At 33.2% G+C, this 21803-nt stretch overlaps 4 protein-coding genes across 4 annotated transcripts in view; 2 read left to right on the plus strand and 2 right to left on the minus strand.

The window, feature by feature from the left end:
* ZAP3 overlaps positions 1–13079 on the minus strand; it is a 57205-nt gene extending 44126 nt beyond the window's left edge. The window contains exons 1-2 of the mRNA XM_075299718.1: positions 12463–13079; positions 1053–4687 (exon numbers count right to left, since the gene is read on the minus strand). Coding sequence (XP_075155833.1) covers positions 1053–4687; positions 12463–12819 — 3992 coding nt within the window. The 5' untranslated portion in view covers positions 12820–13079. The remainder of the gene's footprint in view (positions 1–1052; positions 4688–12462) is intronic.
* Positions 13080–15378: 2299 nt separating this feature from the next.
* Positions 15379–16724, plus strand: LOC142229221 (uncharacterized). The gene is made up of 3 exons (XM_075299762.1): positions 15379–15537; positions 15598–16237; positions 16293–16724. The coding sequence occupies exons 1-3, from the start codon at positions 15455–15457 to the stop codon at positions 16536–16538; spliced, it is 969 nt and encodes a 322-aa protein (XP_075155877.1). The 5' UTR covers positions 15379–15454; the 3' UTR covers positions 16539–16724.
* Tim8 (translocase of inner membrane 8) lies at positions 16626–17281 on the minus strand. Its single transcript, XM_075299763.1, has 2 exons — positions 17093–17281; positions 16626–17029 (listed from the first exon to the last, which is right to left on the minus strand). Exons 1-2 carry the CDS (start codon positions 17186–17188, stop codon positions 16856–16858), a joined length of 270 nt encoding a protein of 89 aa, XP_075155878.1. The 5' UTR covers positions 17189–17281; the 3' UTR covers positions 16626–16855.
* Positions 17282–19096: 1815 nt separating this feature from the next.
* Pa1 (PTIP binding protein Pa1) lies at positions 19097–19725 on the plus strand. The gene is made up of 2 exons (XM_075299360.1): positions 19097–19389; positions 19450–19725. Exons 1-2 carry the CDS (start codon positions 19169–19171, stop codon positions 19607–19609), a joined length of 381 nt encoding a protein of 126 aa, XP_075155475.1. The 5' UTR covers positions 19097–19168; the 3' UTR covers positions 19610–19725.
* Positions 19726–21803: the final 2078 nt, after the last annotated feature.

Here is a 21803-nt window from a genome sequence, read left to right on the forward strand (position 1 = left end):
ATTAAAGTATATTATTACTTTTTTTATTTAGAGAAAATTCTTCGATTTATAAGTAAACGAGAACTCATATTAATCTTTACTTAAACATTAAGTAAAATGTATGTTTATGCATAAATCTCCTTAAATAATTGCTATTTCAATATATATGTATTTATATATACAGCATATAGCTGTAAATGTTTTTTTTTGTTGGTATGGGTAAAAAGGATAGTGAGATTTTTTGTTTGTTGTTGTGTGTATTTGCATATTAATTGAATCGATCGATCGATCTCTATTGTTCAATCAGAGACAATTCATACAAGGAGATGTAATGTGGGCGGAGGGGCGAACGAAGAGAAAAGCTTAAACTGTTTCTTAGTAAGGTATTTGTTTTTTTCTTTCTTGCATGGTTTATAAATGGGTGGTGGTATGCTTGCAGCCTATTAACGACGTTTCCTGTTCCTCTTCTTCTTCTTATCGTCAAATATTTTGTTACCGCTACACACAAAACCCCAAGTAATGACACAATATTGTTTTACAGTTACGTAGCACCACACCACAAACAATGAAAAGAGAGCAAAAAGAAATGGAATAAATTCCAATATTGTTAACTATCAACAAAAAGTGCGAAAACATTTACAAATCACAACTATAATATTATTATTTTTTTTTTTATTCTACAAAAATAAAACAGAGTTCAGTTCAACCAAGCCTGGGACAGGTTATGGTTTTGATAGAGACCTTTGTTTTTTTTTTTTATTACAAAAACAAAGGCAAAATAAAAGCGGAAGGACAAGCCTTTAACCCTTCGTAATGGGTAACTGGCCGGAGTATACTAATGCTGTTCCTAATAAAGGAATAATGCTAAATATTGGATTGTGTGTGTGTGTACGCAAAGTGTGAAAAAAAATCATTCTTCGACTTTCTATTGCACACACACACACCTGGGCGAAAATTTCAACTATCATAGTCAGGGGGAACAGAATTGCATATATATAATTCTATGAATATTTTCTTTAAAAGTGAATTCTTTTGGAATTCATTATCAATGCAAGTAAATATACACAACTCACCCTTTCATCTTGGGCCTTGGTGAATTTCGGCCACCACAGCTGCTTCCACCATCTAGGGAGGGCGTTTTAATGTTGTCATTACGCCGGAATGGATTGTGGATATTGCGTGGAGTTTGACCGGAATTGGAATTATCATCGGAATCTGGTACTGCATCACTATCAAAGTTGCGTCCAGGTCCTCTGTTATTGTTATTGTTGTTGTTGTTGTTGTTGCGATTGTTACCACCTCTCGGACCATTCGGGCCAAAGTTTGCGTTATTGGGGTTGTCAGGACCAAAATTGGAGTTATTGCGATTATTATTAGGGCCAAAGTTGTTGAAGTTGTTGGGGCCATTAGGTCCAAAGTTAGGGCTATTGGGTCCGCAATTAAAATCGTCGGGGCCATTTGGACCAAAATTACGATTGTTTGGACCTCCTCTAAAGTTGGGACCAAAATTATTATTATTAGGACCCCGATTTGGGCCGTTGTTATTGTTACCCCAAGGTCCATTGTTGTTGTTGTTGTTGTTACCCCAAGGTCTATTATTATTATTATTACCCCAAGGTCCATTGTTGTTGTTATTCCAAGGACCATTGTTGTTGGGGCCATTGGGGCCAAAATTGCGATTATTGGGTCCTCCTCTAAAGTTCGGGCCAAAATTATTATTATTATTATTCGGACCTCTATTGGGTCCACCATTATTACCCCAAGGGCCATTGTTGCCCCAAGGTCCATTATTGTTGTTGTTGTTATTCCAAGGACCATTATTATTGTTGGGACCGCAGCCTCCATTATTTCCCCAAGGACCATTGTTATTACCAAAAGGACCACCACCTCCATTATTAGGTCCATTGGGACCCCAATTGTTATTTGGTCCCCCACCACCTCCCCAATTATTATTCGATGGTCCATCAGGACCATTAGGACCCCAATTGGGACCTCCTCTGTTATTGAAATTGTTATTGTTTCGCCAATTTCCATCATTGGGTCCCCAGTTATTGTTGGGACCACCCGAGTTATTATTTGGACCCCATTGGTTATTTGGCCCAATTTCATCATTCGGTCCCATAAAACGATCACCACCATCGCCATCATATTTCGAATTACGATCAAAACTAGCATTTGAAACATCATCGTCCATCATCGATTTAGTCACAGACTTTCTGCCTCCAGCCATGTTGTCATTTGAAAAGTTAGAATTTTCATTATCGAAATGTGCATCACGCTCATCGGGGTGTGTTTGCTTGTTATGTTGCCATTCAGCATAAGATAAGGGACGTCCACTTTTATCTCTCATATCATCCATTTGGTATTGTTGTCGTTGTTGTGTGTCATCTTTACCTTGAGCCTTAGCTACAGCCTCCGATATTTTTTTCATAAATTCGGGATCATTAAGAGTCTTTGAAATATCGGGAATAGCTGGTGCAATCTTCATATCTGGTTTATTTATTTTAATATCGAAAAGTGATGGTATCTTTCCTTGATCATTTGATTTCATTTCAGATACCCCAGAAACGGGAGCATCTTTCATTTCATCTGCTTCGATAGATGGATTACCATCTTCTACCAAATCCAAGCCGGGTATACCATCTGATTTCTTGAAAATTTCTGTTATATTTTCATTGGCGACTTCTTTGTCTTCTGGTGCCTTTTCACCACCTTCATCATCATCATCATCATCCAAATTAATAACTTCATTTGTTTTCAATTTATTGGGCGTAGGACCACTTGTGTCAAAACGAGATTTTCGTTTTCCTAGTGGAGCATTTTTTTGTACGTTGAATTTAATAGACACCGGGGCATTTGATTTGTGTGGAGCAATAGTTTCAGAATCCCCTTGAAATTCTACGTTATCCGAATCTTTAGTGCCTGCTTTATCATCGTCATCAGCTTCCTCCCGGCTCTCTCCAGCTTTAGCCTCAACTTTCTCAACCGCCTTAGTTTTATCACCTTCCGAAGTGGAATCTTTGCGCCCTTTCTGTGGTGCGTCCGATTTTTTTGACGAATCCACACTGGTCTCTTTGCGACCTTTAGGTGGCAAATCGCGATTTCTAGACGAGTCCCTGCTAGTGCCTCTGTCAGATTCATTACCATCACGGTGATCAGTCATGTTACCGCCACCAGCGGTAGATGTTGTTGGAAGCGGCTGATTTGGATCTAGACCCATTCGCTCCATTTTCCGTCGTCTCATCTGTTCACGCCTCTCCATTATGCGTGTACGTTGTTTCTCGAACTCTTGCTCATAACGTTTATACATTTCTCGGTCTGGATGATTGGCATTGGCTCGTTTCCAATCTTCAAACTGTTCTTCCCATTGCCTAAATTGACGATCAAATTTCTCTTCGTCTATATCGGGGACACCGCCACCTCGTCCAGGACCACCATTATTATTACCTCCAGAAGGTCCAAACGGTTGGTTATTATTGGGGCCAAAGTTGGAACGACCATTATTACCCGGACCATTGTTCCAATTATTACCTTGATTCCCTGGACGATCAGACCAAGGACCTCTAGAATTGTCGCCCCAATTATTTTGTGACCTATTATTGCCACGATTATCATTCCAATCATTTGGCCTCTGCATTCGGCCGTCATCATTGGGACAGTCGTTCCAACCTCCACTGAATCTATTGCGATTATTGCCTCCAAAATCTCGGTCTCGATTTCTGTCCATGTCTCCATCTTCATCATCTCGGGAATTGAAATTGTTGCGATTATTGAAATTTTGATTGCGATTATTATTGCTCTGATTATTGGGTCCATCTGCTCTCCAGTCGTTTGAATTGTTTCTACCACGATCATCCCAATCGCGATTATTATTATTTGGACCATTATTCCAATCATTTGAAGTATTGGGACGATTTTCACGATTTCCTCCAGACCAAGGGGCGTCATCGTTTCCGCGCATCGGAGGACCACCCTTCCAACTATCACGATCATTGCTGCGACTACGATTACGATTGTCCCAATTATCGACATCATCGACACGATTTCTATTCCCAGTACGCCAATCATTATCTATATCGCCAGGGTTACGAGGACCACCTCCGCCTCCTCCTCCTCCCTGTTGCCAATCATTTTGATTTCCCCGATTGTTGGCTGGACCATCCGAAGGTCCCGATCCCGGTCCACGGGGGGGTCCCCGATTGTTGTTCCATTCGCTTGGCCCTCTGTTGTCGAAATTTTCTCCAGCATTACCTCTGAATGAATCATTTGTTGGTTGTATATTTCCAAAAGGTGGTGGACCCGACGGCCATTGGTTGGGTTTATTCACTGTCGCACTGTTCATATTTTGATAGTTATTTGGTCCAGCATTTGGAGAGTTAAAATTAGGTGGTGGTTGATTGAAAAACGATTGATTTGTCTGCCAAGGGGCCGTTTGTGGTTGTGATGTTGATGGGGGTGGTGGTGGAGGCTGTTGTTGCGGCAAGGGAGCCGTTGGTGCAACAGTGGAATATTGATTCACCGGTCCAATCTGTGGAGGTGGTTGGTTGTACAATTGTGGCTGTCCTGTTATTTTCGCCGATTGTAACGATGTTTTGGGATCAGGTTGCACGGTTGCCGTTGCAGGAAGTGGGCCAACGAATCCTGGATAGTTTGCGACAGTTGGAGCGGTCACTGCTGGTGTTGCCGCAGCTTCCATTTCTCGTTTATACTGTAATTGTAAATTTTACAAATAAATGTAAAAAGTTAAAAGACTTGTATCAACAATTGTATATAGAGATAATTGGTGTGTATAAGGATAAGCATATTCTTAAATAAAGTTTGTTTTTTTTTTTTAACATACTATCTAAAATCTTAGAATGTTACAAAAAACTACATCATTTAAAAGTTATAAAATTATATATAAATAAATGATTGACTGCCTCAGTTAAAAAAATAAGTGAGTTTTGCGATAAAATCATTGAACAAAAAAGAATTTCGGAAAAAATGACTTTTCAAAAATCCTGTATTTGGACATCCTAATTGCGATACACCTCTCTTATCACTGAATGCTTCCCGATTCTATGTTAAGTTCAATGACGAGTCCGAACGGGTTCCACATTTCAGTGAAACCACATAGAGAAGCTTTGAAACATTCAGAAATGTCACCAACATTACTGAGAGGGGATAATACAATCAATAATAATTACTTCATTAAAGTATTTAATGTTTTTAGTAAAAAGTATCCAACATTGAGGTAGCTATGGTTACAAACCGCAAAACACTGTCAAAAACATTCTCTTTGATGTATCAAATTGGTTGTGTTGCTGAAAAAACGATTAGACGTAAGTTTTTGATTAGTTGCCTTTTGGTAGAGCTGAATATGACTGCATCCGGTGATAAAACCCTAAGGGTCTGTCACTATATCTATCTTACTAGAATCGGTGCTGATAATAGAGTCATTCTAGCCATGTCCATCTGCATGTGAACACATTTTTGTAATCAAAGTCTAGGTCGCAATTTCCAATCCAATCAACCAATCAAATTCCGAACAAGTATTTATTGTGGGTCAGAATAGAAGCCTATTGATTTTGGAACAAATCTGTTCAGATTGATATATAGCTCCCATATAAATCTTTCTTTGATATAAATTTGTTCAGATTTAGATATAGCTCCCATTTATTTATTTTGCCCGATTTACATTCATATGACCACGGGAGGCCCAAGTTTTATTACGATTTACGTGAAACTTTGCACAGGGAGTATAATTCTTTCTGTGCGCACCAAATTTGGTTCAAATCAATTCAAATTTAAATATAGCTCCCACATCAGGGATGAAAACTACAATTTTTAAGAAAGTACAAAAACGGTATCTTTTTGAGCGTAAAAGTACATTTCACTTCATTTCAACAAAAAATTCATTGGAAGATTATTGTCCAGAGCTCGTTTAGACTAAATTTTGTTTGTCAACTCCTCAATTTTAAATATTTTCTTTTCCTTACAAAGACTACCGTAGTATTGTAATCGCGGTTGCCACAGTTGGTAGAATTTTTCCAAAAATAATAAAAATAAAAAATTTATGAATAAAAGAATACAAATAAATTTTTGACAAAATTTTCTATAGAAATAAAATTTTGACAAAATTTTCTTTAGAAATAAAATTTTGACAAAATTATCTATAGAAATAAAATTTTGACAAAATTATCTATAGAAATAAAATTTTGACCAAAATTTTCTATAGAAATACAAATTTTGATAAAATTTTCTATAGAAATAAAATTTTCCCTTTGTTTTGTTTTGTTATTGTTGGTTTTGTTCTTTAAGCATTGTTGTTTTTTATTTCAGCTTAAAACCATACATTGACTAAACTACAAGAGTAGCTTAACCAACAGAGGAAAAGAATGTTTGTCAAATTTATTTGGGCAAAGCCCTATAGACTGCAAGATGGTTGGATGGACGCACGTTTCGGAATTACCACATTCCTCATCAGCATCCTCTACTTGCAGCAAAACTATCAACCAATTATCAGAATAAATTCAGGCAGTTTATTAAACCCAACAAAAACCACACTTGAACCCTCCGAAAAAAGGTTTTACATTGATAGCCGGCTTATGCCGAAATAAATTCGAAAACAAACATATCTCTTTTCCTATGCCACTGTCAAATCATCGATTTGAATTCACATGGCTGGGTTTATTTTGAGCGTGCCTCCTCTTCTTTTTCCATTTGTTTTGTTTTGTTATTGTTGGTTTTGTTCTTTAAGCATTGTTGTTTTTTATTTCAGCTTAAAACCATACATTGACTAAACTACAAGAGTAGCTTAACCAACAGAGGAAAAGAATGTTTGTCAAATTTATTTGGGCAAAGCCCTATAGACTGCAAGATGGTTGGATGGACGCACGTTTCGGAATTACCACATTCCTCATCAGCATCCTCTACTTGCAGCAAAACTATCAACCAATTATCAGAATAAATTCAGGCAGTTTATTAAACCCAACAAAAACCACACTTGAACCCTCCGAAAAAAGGTTTTACATTGATAGCCGGCTTATGCCGAAATAAATTCGAAAACAAACATATCTCTTTTCCTATGCCACTGTCAAATCATCGATTTGAATTCACATGGCTGGGTTTATTTTGAGCGTGCCTCCTCTTCTTTTTCCATTTGTTTTGTTTTGTTATTGTTGGTTTTGTTCTTTAAGCATTGTTGTTTTTTATTTCAGCTTAAAACCATACATTGACTAAACTACAAGAGTAGCTTAACCAACTACTCTTGTAGTTTAGTCAATGTATGGTTTTAAGCTGAAATAAAAAACAACAATGCAGAAATAAAATTTTCACAAAATTTTCTATAGAAATAAAATTTTCACAAAATTTTCTATAGAAATAAAATTTTATACAATTTTCCAGAGAATAAAATTTTGACAAAAATTTTCTATAGAAATAAAATTTTGACAAAAATTTTCTATAGAAATAAAATTTTGACAAAATTTTCTATAGAAATAAAATTTTGAACAAATTTTCTATAGAATAAAATTTTGACAAAATTTTCTATAGAAAGAAAATTTTGAAAGAAGAAATAAAATTTTAATACAATTTTCTAGAGAATAAAATTTTGACAAAAATTTTGTATAGAAATAAAATTTTGACAAAATTTTCTATAGAAATAAAATTTTGACAAATTTTCTATAGAATAAAGTTTTGACACAATTTTCTATAGAATACAATTTTGACAAAATTTTCTATAGAAATAAAATTTTGATACAATTTTATAGAGAATAAAATTTGCTATAGAAATAAAATTTTGATACAATTTTATAGAGATTAAAATTTTCTATAGAAATAAAATTTTGACAAAAATTGTCTTTAGAAATAAAATGTTGACAAATATTTCTATAGAAATAAAATTTTGACAACATTTTCTTTAGAAATAAAATTTTGACAAAATTTTCTTTAGAAATAAAATTTTGACAAAATTTTCTGTAGAAATAAAATTTTGACAAAATTTTCTATAGAAATAAAATTTTGACAAAATTTTCTATAGAAATAAAATTTTGACCAAAATTTTCTATAGAAATAAAATTTTTATACAATTTTCTAGAGAATAAAATTTTGACAAAAATTTTCTATAGAAATAAAACTTTTGACAAATTTTCTATAGAAATAAAATTTTGACAAAATTTTCTATAGAAATAAAATTTTGAACAAATTTTCTGTAGTATAAAATTTTGACAAAATTTTCTATAGAAAGAAAAACAAAAAAAAATATAAAAAAAAAATATATTATAAAAAAAATAGAATAATAATAAATAAATAAAGTAAGGTTTTATTAGAGCTAAATATTATTAGAGCTTAATTATTAGAACTAAATATTTATAATACAAATTAAATACGTAAATTGCAAAAAAAAAAATCACATTTTGTAGTAATGATATTTTAGTAGTAATAAGTTCTTTGTTATCCATTGTTTAGTAGTTTTTCTCACTTTGCTTTCTAAATCACTAAAATAGTTTTTTATCTAATTTTTTTTTCTAATTTATAAAAAAAGTGTATCTTTTTTTATTCTTTGTTCTTATCTTTTATAATTTATTACTGTTAGTTTTTATTCCAATTTTTATTTTGTTATTTTTGGTCAAATTTTTAGATTTTTAAAGTTACTTTTGTAGTCTTTTTTATAACCATTTTATATTGGCCTAAAGGCTTGGTTATTTTCACAATAAATATAAATAAATAAATATAAATAAAATTTTGACAAAATTTTCTATAGAAATAAAATTTTGAACAAATTTTCTATAGAATACCATTTTGAACAAATTTTCTATAGAATACAATTTTGAAAAATCTTCTATAGAAATAAAATTTTGACAAAATTTTCTATAGAAATAAAATTTTGAATAAATTTTCTATAGAATAAAATTTTGATACAATTTTCTATAGAATAAAATTTTGAAAAATTTTTCAATAGAAATAAAATTTTGACAAAATTTTCTATAGAAATAAAACTTTGACAAAATTTTGTAAAAGACCAGTAGTAAAGACTTTCTCAAAATATTAAAAGACTTTCTCATTAAATTAAGACTTTCTCAAAATATTAAAATATTTTGTCAAAACTATTGTACCATAAGTCTGATATCGGCTCAAAACTGTAAACACAAAAGATACTAAATCATTCTCGGGGGTACTACGGTACTGACCAAGGTGAAAAAGTATTGAAAAATACTATAGTACTGCAATTTCCATCCCTGTCAGAGTACTGTTCGAAACATTTGCAACTAGCCCTACGATGAATTTAATCTAGGTATATCTCCCATAATAAGAATTTTATAGTTTTGCTTCCACTTAAAAAGTATTCTTTATGGAGTGGTATTTTCAGATCCTTATTGTGTAATGTGAATGGACTGTTATAAAATATTGAATACGCCAAAAAATCATATAATCAAAAGAACTATGCAACAATTCACTCAAATATTAAGTCAAATAAGTCAAAAATTGAATTTAGCAGTCTATGTCAACCATAGCGATGTAGAGCTTTAGAAGTCCGATTGCGATTATACAAAAAGTCAAAAACAACTTATTTCCAAGAAAAATAGGTTACCGCGTAAAGATATTTTAAATGACCTGAGGAGCATGGTTCGGATGGTAGAAATTTAGTACAAAGACACAAAGGAAAGTCTTAATGCAAGAAATACAAAACGTCCCTCCAATCATGGTGGGAGGCAATATTGTAGTCTGTGGGCAGCGTTGCCAGAATTGTTTCACCAAAAACCGCTAGATTTGCCCAAAAAAATAGCTAAAAAAAGCTAAAAAAATAGCTAGAAAAAAAAGCTAAATTTTTTTGATTCAAAAGTCACATTTTTGATTGAAATTTAACAAACTTAAAGGCTTTATTTCACTTAAAATGCATATTATTTTCATTTTAATTCCCCTTCTGTGAGACTGTAACAATATCTAAGGCATATTAGCTCTGTTTGCGTATTCGATACATTTTGATTACTATCACAAATTTTTTCCTTCGTTTTGTGGGAGCTACCTTCCCAAAACCTCTATTTTATTTACTTGTTATTTTAAAATATTAAATAATCTAAGCATGCTTTGGATTTGGTAAAAAAAAATGATTTGTCATTTTTTTAAATAAAATTTTAGTTTGGTTTTGAAATTGTGAGAAATTCGAAATACATTACTTTTATTTAAATTGTAGAAAATACCTACAGTTTACATTTCCCAGTAAAAACATTTTCATTTTCTTCATGAGCTATCAAAGTGCTTTAAAAACGTGCTAACGCCAACTTAAATTTCCAAATTAATTATAAGGACAAAACGACTTTATCGTCTTTTGGACAAGGAAAACAGTTTATATAAGAGAAATTCACAAATGCTATTATAACCAAAATTCGCGTTCGTATTTTAAGGAGATGAAATCTTTGGCCTCACGACAATATTTTTTCAGTGCACAAAGCAATTCACATCTACTATTTTAATTTAGTAATATCGCAATAACTTTAGAATATTATAATAACATAAAAAGGATAAACGAGTCAAATGCTAATATTCCCAAAAATTTACTGACAGTTTATCTAACAAATTTGTATGGTAATAGTAGATTTAAAGTTTACGATAACTTTTATGAATATGATGAAAAAACTTTACAACAAGGTGTATTTGCTGCAAAAATGCCCGCATAATGGCTGGAATCTTTATTGATGTTTCAACTGAGCTTTGAAATATGTGGAAACCCTTATTCTTGCAGCAAGGCTGAGATAAAAGCGCCGTTTTATCCATATTTCAATAGAAACATGTCGAAAATAAAAAAAGCCAAAAATAGCTAAAAGGGTCATGAAAAAAAGCCAGAAAAAAAGCTAAAAGCTAAATGCATTTTTTTCCCGCTAAACGTCTTCAAAAAAGCCAAATCTAGCGGGAAAAAAGCTAAATTGGCAACGCTGTCTGTGGGTGTTTTTCTGAACAATTTATTGGTCCGATTCATAGAGTCGAGGATAATATGCCGTAGGAAGTCCACAAACAAATTTTGCCCCATGTAATATTACCATAAGAATTCCGGGAAATGCCGTCTGCATGGATTATTTAGCGCGATCATGACCTCCAGCACTCGTCTAAAGTCGTAAAACAATGGATTTTCGATGAACAATTGCGAGTGCTGGACTGGCCTGGCCTTTCTCAGTCACGTCATAAAATAACCTTTGGAAAATTTTAAAACGAAAAATTGATATTAAATGTTTGTACAAGGCTTATGATATCCTAACCATCTATTAACATTTATCGTTAAAACTTACAGAAACTTCATTTATTTTTAAATATATGTTGCAAATGTTTTGTACAGGTGAAAACTCTTATTTTTAAATAATTTTATAATTGATCAAAAAGTCTTTGTCGTTAGTTCCATTATAAGTCTTAGTTTAATTTTTATTATTGCCATTATAATTTCAGTTTATTTTTAACAGGCGGTGTGGTTGCAAATGATATGAACATCTCAGTATATGTGCATAGAAACTTTTTTCAAAACTTTAAATTACGACTATCTTGTAAAAACCCATATCGAAAACGTGACGTTAGCAAAATGACATCTCAAAAAATTTTACTCTCAGTATTTGACTACTCTACTTTGTTTTTCCGGGATAGTTGATATGTAAAAAAATTGTTGTATATTCAAGTTCCGTCACTACAATCTGGTGTGCGCTGAATGATCAGCACCAGATCCCACCACTGGGTATTAAAAAATGTACGGTACTGATATTATGGATTTTTGTTCCAAAATTAAAGTAGTAAAAAAGTAAAAAATAATACAAGAACATTTTAGGAAAATTCTACCAAATTTAAAAAAAATGAGATGGTTTATCCTTAAGGACTTTGATGTGTGTGTATCAAAAGAAATCTATATTTAGATCTCTTTTGATAAACCTAAACTAAAAAATATATGCGATGAATTAAATCACAATTTCGAACACGAGCTGTACTACAAAAACAAAAATACATGAACGAACAAACAGGCAGACGACAACGCTAAATCAAATCAGAATTTAATTCTAAGACAATCCATATACTAAACGATGACTTTCCTACTTCACGTACGGGACGTTACATACAAATGTACAAACTTTGTATACCCTGTACCACAGTAGTGGTTAATTGGTAAGATAATGTCAAAATTTTACATTAGGATTTACGAATATTACTAAAAATTTTGACATTACACAAAATGTGTATCGAATTTCCTATATGATGATCACTTTGAAATACAGTATGATTAAGAAACCATTGACCAAAAATCAGGTTTCTTAAAATACCCCATTATTTTTTCATACATTAAAATTTTTACTGATATAAGGTATGTGAAAATGATGCTTTTGTCAAAGTATTATATCAAAATTAAACTATCAAAGATGTTCGTTCTTAATTCAATGAACTTTAAATTAATCTAAGAAAGCGAAAATAGAAATGACTACAAAAATACATTTTTTAATAATAATAATACTCTATATTCTTGGAACCAACCTGTTCTCCATATTGAGCATGCCATTTTGCATATTCCTCCTGGTATTTTTGCCATTGCTGCCAATGTTGTTGCAATGTGTATTGCTGTTCTGGTGTTAAGGCTGCATACTGAGCCGCAGTGTATTGAGAGTAAGGATTCGTGGCAGTATTTGGTACTGCTGCTGCTGTTGCAGGTTGGGCTGTTGGAAGCGGGGCTGTAGGTGCTACAGGACCAATTAGAGCAGCTTGTGTCGCTCCGCCGGGGGGAGGTGGAGCTGCCTGGCTTGGCTCACTTGGTGGTGGAGGTGGCGCTGCAGACATTGGTAGCGGCGGTTGCGGTTGAACGACACCCGCATATTGGGACCATTGGTTCCACATATTCCTTTCAGGGCACTTAGTATTTTAGTATTCTTCGTTCACCAGGCAAATTGTCTTTGTTTTTTTTTCTATATGATAATCGAAACAGCTTCCACTATGTACGAATTCAAAATACTTTTTCCGAATATTGCTCACAATTGGAAATAATTGAGTCCAATTAATTCTTTTGTGTACTTTTTCTTGTATCGGCGAAAAAAATTACAGTCGACTAGCAAAAAGTAAAAACTGTCGCCATTTTACCTCAAAGAAAAACTAGCGCTGTAAGTTCTTAATACGATAAAAACCAGTTATCGGAAAAAATGTGTACTTCTAGGCAGGGATGGAAAATGCAGTACTATAGTACTTTTTTCAATACTTTTTCACCCTGGACAGTACCGCAGTACCCCCGCGAATGATTTAGTATCTTTTGTGTAGACATTTTTCAGTCGATATCAGAGCTACAGTGAAGCTATAGTTTTGATAAAATTTTTAATATTTTGAGAAGGTCTTTAACAAACTAATTTGCTAATAGTCTTTTACAAATTTGGCAAAACAGACAAGTTCATGCGGGAAGAAAATCTCAATATTGTAAAAGCCATAGTCACAAATACGATTTGCTTAAATTTCAATAGTGTTTTAGTCGAAAAAGCACGTGATTCTATATTACGCTTCCACACGAACACTATATAGATAAGAAGTTATCGATCGCGTTCTAAAATAATGCAAAACATTAAAATTAATGTCGAAACTTTACACAAAAGTAATCTACCAAAATTTGAAGAAAAATTTAACAAAAAATTTTATTTTGCAAAAATAAAGAAAATATTGTCAAAATTTTATTTCTATAGGAGATTTTGTCAAAATTTTATTTCTATAGGAAATTTTGTCAACATTCTATTTCTATAGAAAATTTTGTCAAAATTTTATTTCTATAGAAAATTTTGTCAAAATTTTATTTCTGTAGGAAATTTTGTCAAAATTTTATTTCTATAGGAAAGTTTGGCAAAATTTCATTTCTATAGAAAATTTTGTCAACATTTTATTTCTATAGAAAATGTTGTCAACATTTTATTTCTATAGAAAATTTTGTCAACATTTTATTTCTATAGAAAATTTTGTCAAAATTTTATTTTTATAGAAAATTTTGTCAAAATTTTATTTCTATAGAAAATTTTGTCAAAATTTTATTTCTATAGAAAATTTTGTCAAAATTTTAATTCTGTAGAAAATTTCGTCAAAATTTTATTTCAATAGAAAATTTTGTCAACATTTTATTTCTATATAAAATTTTGTCAAAATTTTATTTTTATATAAATTTTGTCAAAATTTTATTTCTATAGAAAATTTTGTAAAAATTTTATTTCTATAGAAAATTTTGTCAACATTTTATTTCTATAGAAAATTTTATTTCTATAGAAAATTTTGTCAAAAATTTATTTTTATTTATCCATAGAAAATTTATGTAGTACCATAAAGTAGAGCTGTGGCAGCCGCGATTACAACAGTAATCGCGAATATAAGACTATATAAGAATATAAGACTTTGTAAGCGAATATATGACTAAAAAAAGAAAATATTTAAAATTTAGGAGTTGGCAAACAAAATTTTATTTTCTTTAAAATTCAATTTAAGGGAGCTCTTGACAATAATCTTCCAATGGAATTTTTGTTAAAATTTAGTTAAAAGTACTTTTTCGCTAAAAAAAAAGTACTTTTTTACTTTCTTAAAAATTGTATTTTCCATCCCTGCATCTAGGGCACATATTGGATAATCGAATAATCGATAGCACTAAATATGCCAGTGATGCTATGTACAAACATGGACGGATATGCACTATTTTCGCTACACCTATTTGTGGACGTAATATGCCTCTAGATTTTGAATATCAACGGATAGAGGATCAAGAATTCCAAACGGTTGCTCAGCCCATATGGGGGTTATCGGAAAAAATGTGTACTTCTAGGGCACATATTGGAGCCAACCATTTATCTTAACCCTTATATTATGTTGGGGTCATTTGATGACCCACGTCGCATTTTTCATCCGCGCATTTCTTACTGTTGGAATATAAATAAAAGTTCTTACTACTCAACGCATAATTTGTTGACATGTAGTGAATTCTTGCTGAGTAGTAAGAACTTTTAATTATATACCAACATTAAGAAATGCGCTGATGAAAAATACCATATCATCATCAGATGACCCCAAACATAATATAAGGGTTAATGGCGTTCAAAAGGCATCAATAGCAGGACACATTATAATGCTCCGTTCACATTACACTTTTAGTCATACAAAGTGTCTTTGCCCGAAACAGAGAATGTAGCTGACCTACTTTGGTGAACAGGGGCTAGCACTCAATATTTGCCATCGGCAATAGCGGATGTAAACAAGATTATTTAAAAACCAAAGGGGAATTAGAAAAAAGACAAAACTCTTATGATTTCAATGGCAGGCGGTTCCAGTTATATTACATTAATGGCTTCCCATAAAATATAAATGTTAATCTTCTAATGTGAACGGTGCTTTACCTGTGTTTAAATTAACGTATCGATTTAGGGACACAACCAAAACTCAACGTGTTAGCACACCATATCGAACGTGATTTTGAAACAATAACAAATTCCATGCTTCATAATTTATATTAACTTTAAAGATGGTAAGAAAGCGTAAAATACCAGCCAGGAAACATCATGGAGTGCGTGATCCTCTCAAACAATTGGAGGATAGGGAAAAGAAGTAAATATTTCAGAATGGATTGTTAAAATCGATATTTTAATTTGGAATGTATTTTTTTAGATTGAAAGGGCTAGTCAATTGCCCTCCAACAAAGGACAACGACCAACAGATTACATATAAACTAAAACAATTTAAAAAACTAACAGAGGATGTCAAATCTGGTAAAAAATTAAAACGCATTCATAGTGGCGTTGAAGATAAACCAAAAGAGGACAAGCACAAAAAGGATAACAAGCGGGATGGAAACAAATTTAAAAGTATAAAACAAATGCCAGGAGAAGAAGACATACAATATTTGAGAAGAGTCAATCGAATTACCTCGGAGAGTTTGAAAGAAGCGCAATATGAAGCTAAATATGGTGTAAAAGTTATTAGAGATCCTAGGACTGGAGCAATATCCATGAAAAAGAAACCGACAAACGAAATTGATGAATTATTGAAGAAGAAGAGACAAGAAACCAAAGGAGGAAAAGTCAAGAAGAAAAAACCACAAAAAGATATTAAGCCATTAGACCCAAAAACGGCGAAAGAACTAATTAAACAAGCCATTGAAGAAGATGAAAAGGAGAAACAATTGGAGAAGGAAAAACAATCCTTAGAGTATCAAAGAGATGTTGTAAAATTTGGTGAAATTGTACATGCCCCACCTGCTCTACTGACATTACCAAGAAAAGCCGAAAAAAATGAGACAGTACCAAGGGTAAGTGTTATACGCTATGAAGACTTTCTTTCTTTTTAATACAGCTCAATTTTAGCCTGGAAAGAAAAACAACTTATTGCTAAAGTCAATGCTGAATTCAGAAGAAAATCAGACCCCTGGGTCATCTCCAAGTACCAAGAAGGCCAACAGTGGTAGCAAGGTTGCTCGAGAAGCTATGAAAGGAAAACGTAAAGACTTACCGCAACACACAAGAAACATGTTGGAAACTGAACGCCAAAAACTCGTAGATCTATACAGAAACCTGAAAAAGTCAAAGGGTATTTCAGCCGACAAAAGTTAAAATAAAAAGTATATGGTTTATTTCCATACTTGCTATTTGTTTCTTGTATCCGGAGATCTAGATATGACCTAAGGAAGTCATTGAAACTTTTTAGCTAAGTTTTTATAGTAATTTTTATTTTATAGAACTAAGAAAATAACAAAACCATCAGATCCGAATAAAAATCACCTTTTTCTAAAGGAAAAATTTTCTATTGACTATAGTAATATGTGAAAGCCGTCAATAAGGTCGAAACATGGGTTAAATGAAAACTTTGACCATAAAATTCCTTGTTGGAATTCTTATTGTACTTTTTGTGTTTTTGGTTTATGTGTATATTACATTCCGCCAGAGTTCTTTTGTAGCATCTGAGCAAATCTCTGTGTTATAAGCAAAGATGTATCAATGAAACGATCCACACAATTTGCCAGACAGGTTTCAGTGGCACTGTCTAGTTTGGAACCAGGTTTTCCTATACATTTATCCCAACAAATTTCGTTAAATTCGTGAATCTATAAAAAAAAGTTACGTCTTTAATATATTGAAGAAAACATGAGATTGTGTTTGATGTATACCTGTGCATTGACTTGTGCCTTCTGTTTTTCAATCATAAGAAATTCTTGCAACTCGCTGTCGCCTGACGAAGATCCGACTGAATCAAAATCTGCCATTTTATTTGAAATTTAGTAATTTTATAAACTTTACTCAATTATTGTATTAAGTTTCAGGCTTTTATATAACCTCAAAATGTGTCTAAAAAGAAGAAGAAAAAAACATCTGGAAATAAATGAAAGAGCCGGTGAAAAAATAATGACGGCTTCAAAACTATGTCCCCAACAACCGAAATATTTCTCCGATGACCAACGGCATTGCGCCGTCCAGACTAGAAGTTTATCCGGACGACAGTGCTCCTGTCGAACATATCCCAGATATCGGCCACGCTATAAGTAATGGTCGACACCATAATCGATTCTGCAGCTTATTATGCGCCTTACAGATTATCAGTTATTCCGGACGACAGTGCTCGAACCCATATATTTGCCACATTATAAGTCCGAAGGCATAATCGATACTGCTGCATGTTTATGGGATCGATAACACATTTACCGATTATTTAGTCATCGCCGACACATTGTAATGCGCTTTACAGACTATCAGTTATTCCGGACGACAGTGCTCGTGTCGAACATATCCCATATATTGTGCACATTATAAGTTAAGTCCGACGGCATAATCGATACTGCTGCATGTTTATGGGATCGATAACACATTTACCGATTATTTAGTCATCGCCGACAAGTCGTATCGATCCGACACACTGTAAGATTCTTTACAAACACCGACATTCCGTCCGGAATAACTGATAGTCTGTAAAGCGCATAAGATTCTTTACAAACACCGACATTCCGTCCGGAATAACTGATAGCCTGTAAAGCGCATCATGCGCCGTGCAGATTATAAGTTTATCCAGACAACAGTGCCTGTGTCGAACATATACCATATATTGCCCACACTATAAGTTAAGTCCGAAAGCAAAATCAATATTGCAGCATGTTTATGGGATCGATAACACATTTACCGATTATTTAATCATCGCCCACAATGAGTATAAATTGGCCACACTGTAAGATTCTTTACAAGTACGGATATTCCGTCCGAGGAAACTTATAGTCTGGACGACGCATAAGTCGGATCATCTCGACTTATGCGCTTTACAGACTATCAGTTATTCCGGACGGAATGCCGGTGTTTGTAAAGAATCTTATAGTGTGTCGGATCGATACGACTTGTCGGCGATGACTAAATAATCGGTAAATGTGTTATCGATCCCATAAACATGCAGCAGTATCGATTATGCCGTCGGACTTAACTTATAATTTGCACAATATATGGGATATGTTCGACACGAGCACTGTCGTCCGGAATAACTGATAGTCTGTAAAGCGCATTATGCATCGAGAATCGATAATGCTGCATGCCCATAAACATGCCGCAGCATCGATTATATCTTCGGACTTAACTCATAATGTGGCCAATATATCGGATATGTTCGACACGAACACTGTCGAACATAGAAAGATATCAGCATCATGACATCATTGTACACGGTCACCCACGTACTTGTGTTTATAATTTTTTTTATTTTCTCCGTTTGTTGCTTTTTCCACGTCGTTAGTATTTCTAATGCGCTTTACAGACTATCAGTTATTCCGGACGACAGTGCTCGTGTCGAACATATCCCATATATTGTGCACAATATAAGTTAAGTCCGAAGGCATAATCGATACTGCTGCATGTTTATGGGATCGATAACACATTTACCGATTATTTAGTCATCGCCGACAAGTCGTATCGATCCGACACACTATAAGATTCTTTACAAACACCGACATTACGTCCGGAATAACTGATAGTCTGTAAAGCGCATAACCCGGCTTTTTTCTGTACATTTTTTTTCGACGCCGTCAGTTTTTCTAATCCGGCTTTTTTCTGTACGCCTTTTTTTCGACACCGGTAGACATGTGTTGTTGTTCGATATGTTTGCCGGTGTAAGGTAACTTTTATATTGTGCATTTATCGATAAATGTCATCTCTTCACATGTATAAACAAACATTTATTTATTGTTAATTTGTTATTATTCCGTTTTGGTATGTCTTCTGAAGTTTCGTCCAGTGTTGATTCCACATTTAAGGATAATGATGACATTTTTCCTACGGCGGAGGAATTGGAATCGTATTATAATATGCTCGAGAATGGTACAATTTTAGAGTTAGAGTGGCATTGCCCAGGCCGAAGACCACCCTCGCCAGATGCTTCCAATACTAGTAGCAAAGAACAAACAACATCTGCTGAAACTACGGAACCACAAGAGTAAGAAGAATATAAATGTGACAAATGTAATTCAATTCTTAAAACATTTTGTTTATTTAGACCAATGAAGGCTAATGATTTTGACTTTAGCGATGATGTTACTCAGCTCAATAACAAATTGCGCCGTCAAGGAACACCAAAATCCGTAAAAAAGAAAACTGCTAATTTTGCTGGTGTAATGGAGGCACTAAAAAAGAAAAATGCTGAAGGATCGAACTGACACAGAGAGTTAAAATAGGATAGTTTAGTTTTAAAGTAAATTTCGGAAGTTGAACTTTTGTGGAAGCTCCGTAAAAATGACTGTAAAATATATAACATTATATAGAAATTTAGAAACGTTTTTATTATTTATTTATTTATTTGTATTGACACACAACCCGATATAAAACCGTTTTATTTACAGTGTGTGATTTGTAAAGTACAATCATTTCATACACAAACATGATATGATTTGGAAAACTACATATAATAAATTATTATTTATGGGGGTTGATTTTGGCTAAACATCAAAAAGGGATCGTCTCGGATAGGAGTACGTCCAGCATTCCTTCCTAATTATTTTAAAAGATGGGTAACTACGTGGCTGATAGACGTTTTGTGAAACTTCGATGCAATATATCTTCACTCAGGAGGAATAAACTCCCATTTTTTAACTTTTATGTGAAGAGGGCTCTTCAAATTCCTATGCAACAGCAACTATTTTCACATGGTGGACTTTGGTAGCGCAGTGGAAGTAAGTTAATCACGCATAACCAATACCCTCCGTAATGGTCATATTTGTTTTTAAATTTAACTAAATCGCCACTTAAAGTGAAAATATCTCGAATTCTGGCTATGACGATTTTGTATTTTAACTTAATACTCTTTTTAAAGTTAACTTTATTTTTTCCTCGGTTAAACACTTAACAGAGCTCTGTTAAAGGGCTGTTAACATAAATTTTAAAGTTAACTTTATTTTTAAGGACAATAATTGCCGTAAGGTGGCCGATTAACTGAAGGAGAGATCCCAGGCCCTTCAAAATGTTTACCCCTTCCAATATGAGCAATATGGTACTCATATTAAAGCTTATGTACTCGAAGTACATTGCGAATTCGATAAAAAAGACGTATTTTTGAAAGTTTTGTGGCGAAATATCAAAAAATTAAACATCAAAGAAACTAGAAAATCGACAATTTTGCAAAATTTTTCGAAAACTAAACTAACTAAATATATTTTTATAATATTGTTTGATTTATTTTTGACTTACACCCATTTTCATGAAGCTCTGTTAGTAATGCGTTAGCTAACGGCCTTTTAAACCGTACTATGGACATATCTGTCATCTTACCTATATGTTCTATATGTGAGTTAGGAACTTAAACGCTGAAAATTTTTAACCCTTGTGTATGTGATAACACTGGAAGCGATACCAGCGTGATGAGGTCCCGTGGGACCTACAATAAAAAGAGAGGTTATCCCTACGATATTTTTCGATCATTTACTGTAGGTGGACTCTTCTATAACGCACAAATTGCATATATAAACATTTGGTTGTAAATATAGAGTTTTATTTAATTTTGAATAAGATACAGATAATGTTAAAATTTTTGATTAGTGTACTAGTGGCCCTGATGTTTGACGCAGGCGTGGTACCTATAAGTATCCTTATACGTACCAAGCAACAATATATTGTTTTTGTAGCTGAATGTTCTTAACAAACTGGATTTTTGAAGGAAAAACAATACGATTTTTTTTAGTGGCGTTCGTTCGCAGTATTATGTGCACAGTGGTTGTTTCAAACTTGGTCCAAATTGAGGCACATCTTGCCAAATTCCAGGAGCCGATAGGTCTGGAAAATGTATAGAAATATAAAAACTTATTTCGAGAACGATTTCCATGAAGTTCAAATAACTTTTTTTGCACTTTTACTCTCACTATATTGGATATATCAACGGAAGACATAAAATTATGTACTACCAAGCAACGAAACCAATGGAAACTTCAAAAATGACAAATTCTTCCAAATAACGGTATTTTCTGAAAGGATGCTAGTGTTATTAATTGTTCCAAATACGAAAATCGCAATATCTTTACACTGCTTTTTAAACTGTGCTAAAACCACTAATGTAATTAGTAATAGGTCCCATTGGACCTCATCACGCAGAATCGCACTAAACTTTTTCAAATACCTATAAAAACCGATTTAATGATTCAATCACATAAAAATTTAAAGTTTTCAACTTAAAACACTTCAGTACAAGAAGCAATAAACCATCAAGCTGAAATTCATATAAAAGATAAAGTTATGTATGAATAAAAATCAAAAAGGTCCAGCGGGACCTCATCACGCACAGAAGGGTTAAAGTTAATCTGAGAGAAGTTATATTGGCAATCAGAGCCTAGGTTAGGTGGCAGCCCGATGTATCAGGCTCAC

The sequence above is a fragment of the Haematobia irritans genome, chromosome 3 (assembly GCF_050003625.1).
Source record: "Haematobia irritans isolate KBUSLIRL chromosome 3, ASM5000362v1, whole genome shotgun sequence".
In the NCBI taxonomy this organism is placed as follows: domain Eukaryota; kingdom Metazoa; phylum Arthropoda; class Insecta; order Diptera; family Muscidae; genus Haematobia; species Haematobia irritans.

Bases quoted from the DNA above. Each gene is read 5' to 3' on its own strand.
- LOC142229221 (XM_075299762.1), top strand. From the start codon at position 15,455: ATGGTAAGAAAGCGTAAAATACCAGCCAGGAAACATCATGGAGTGCGT. The intron at 15,538-15,597 runs GTAAATATTTCA...GTATTTTTTTAG, and splicing joins TTGGAGGATAGGGAAAAGAA to ATTGAAAGGGCTAGTCAATT. The intron at 16,238-16,292 runs GTAAGTGTTATA...GCTCAATTTTAG, and splicing joins AAAATGAGACAGTACCAAGG to CCTGGAAAGAAAAACAACTT.
- Tim8 (XM_075299763.1), bottom strand. From the start codon at position 17,188: ATGGCAGATTTTGATTCAGTCGGATCTTCGTCAGGCGACAGCGAGTTG. The intron at 17,030-17,092 runs GTATACATCAAA...TTTTTTTTATAG, and splicing joins AGGCACAAGTCAATGCACAG to ATTCACGAATTTAACGAAAT.
- Pa1 (XM_075299360.1), top strand. From the start codon at position 19,169: ATGTCTTCTGAAGTTTCGTCCAGTGTTGATTCCACATTTAAGGATAAT. The intron at 19,390-19,449 runs GTAAGAAGAATA...TTGTTTATTTAG, and splicing joins GAAACTACGGAACCACAAGA to ACCAATGAAGGCTAATGATT.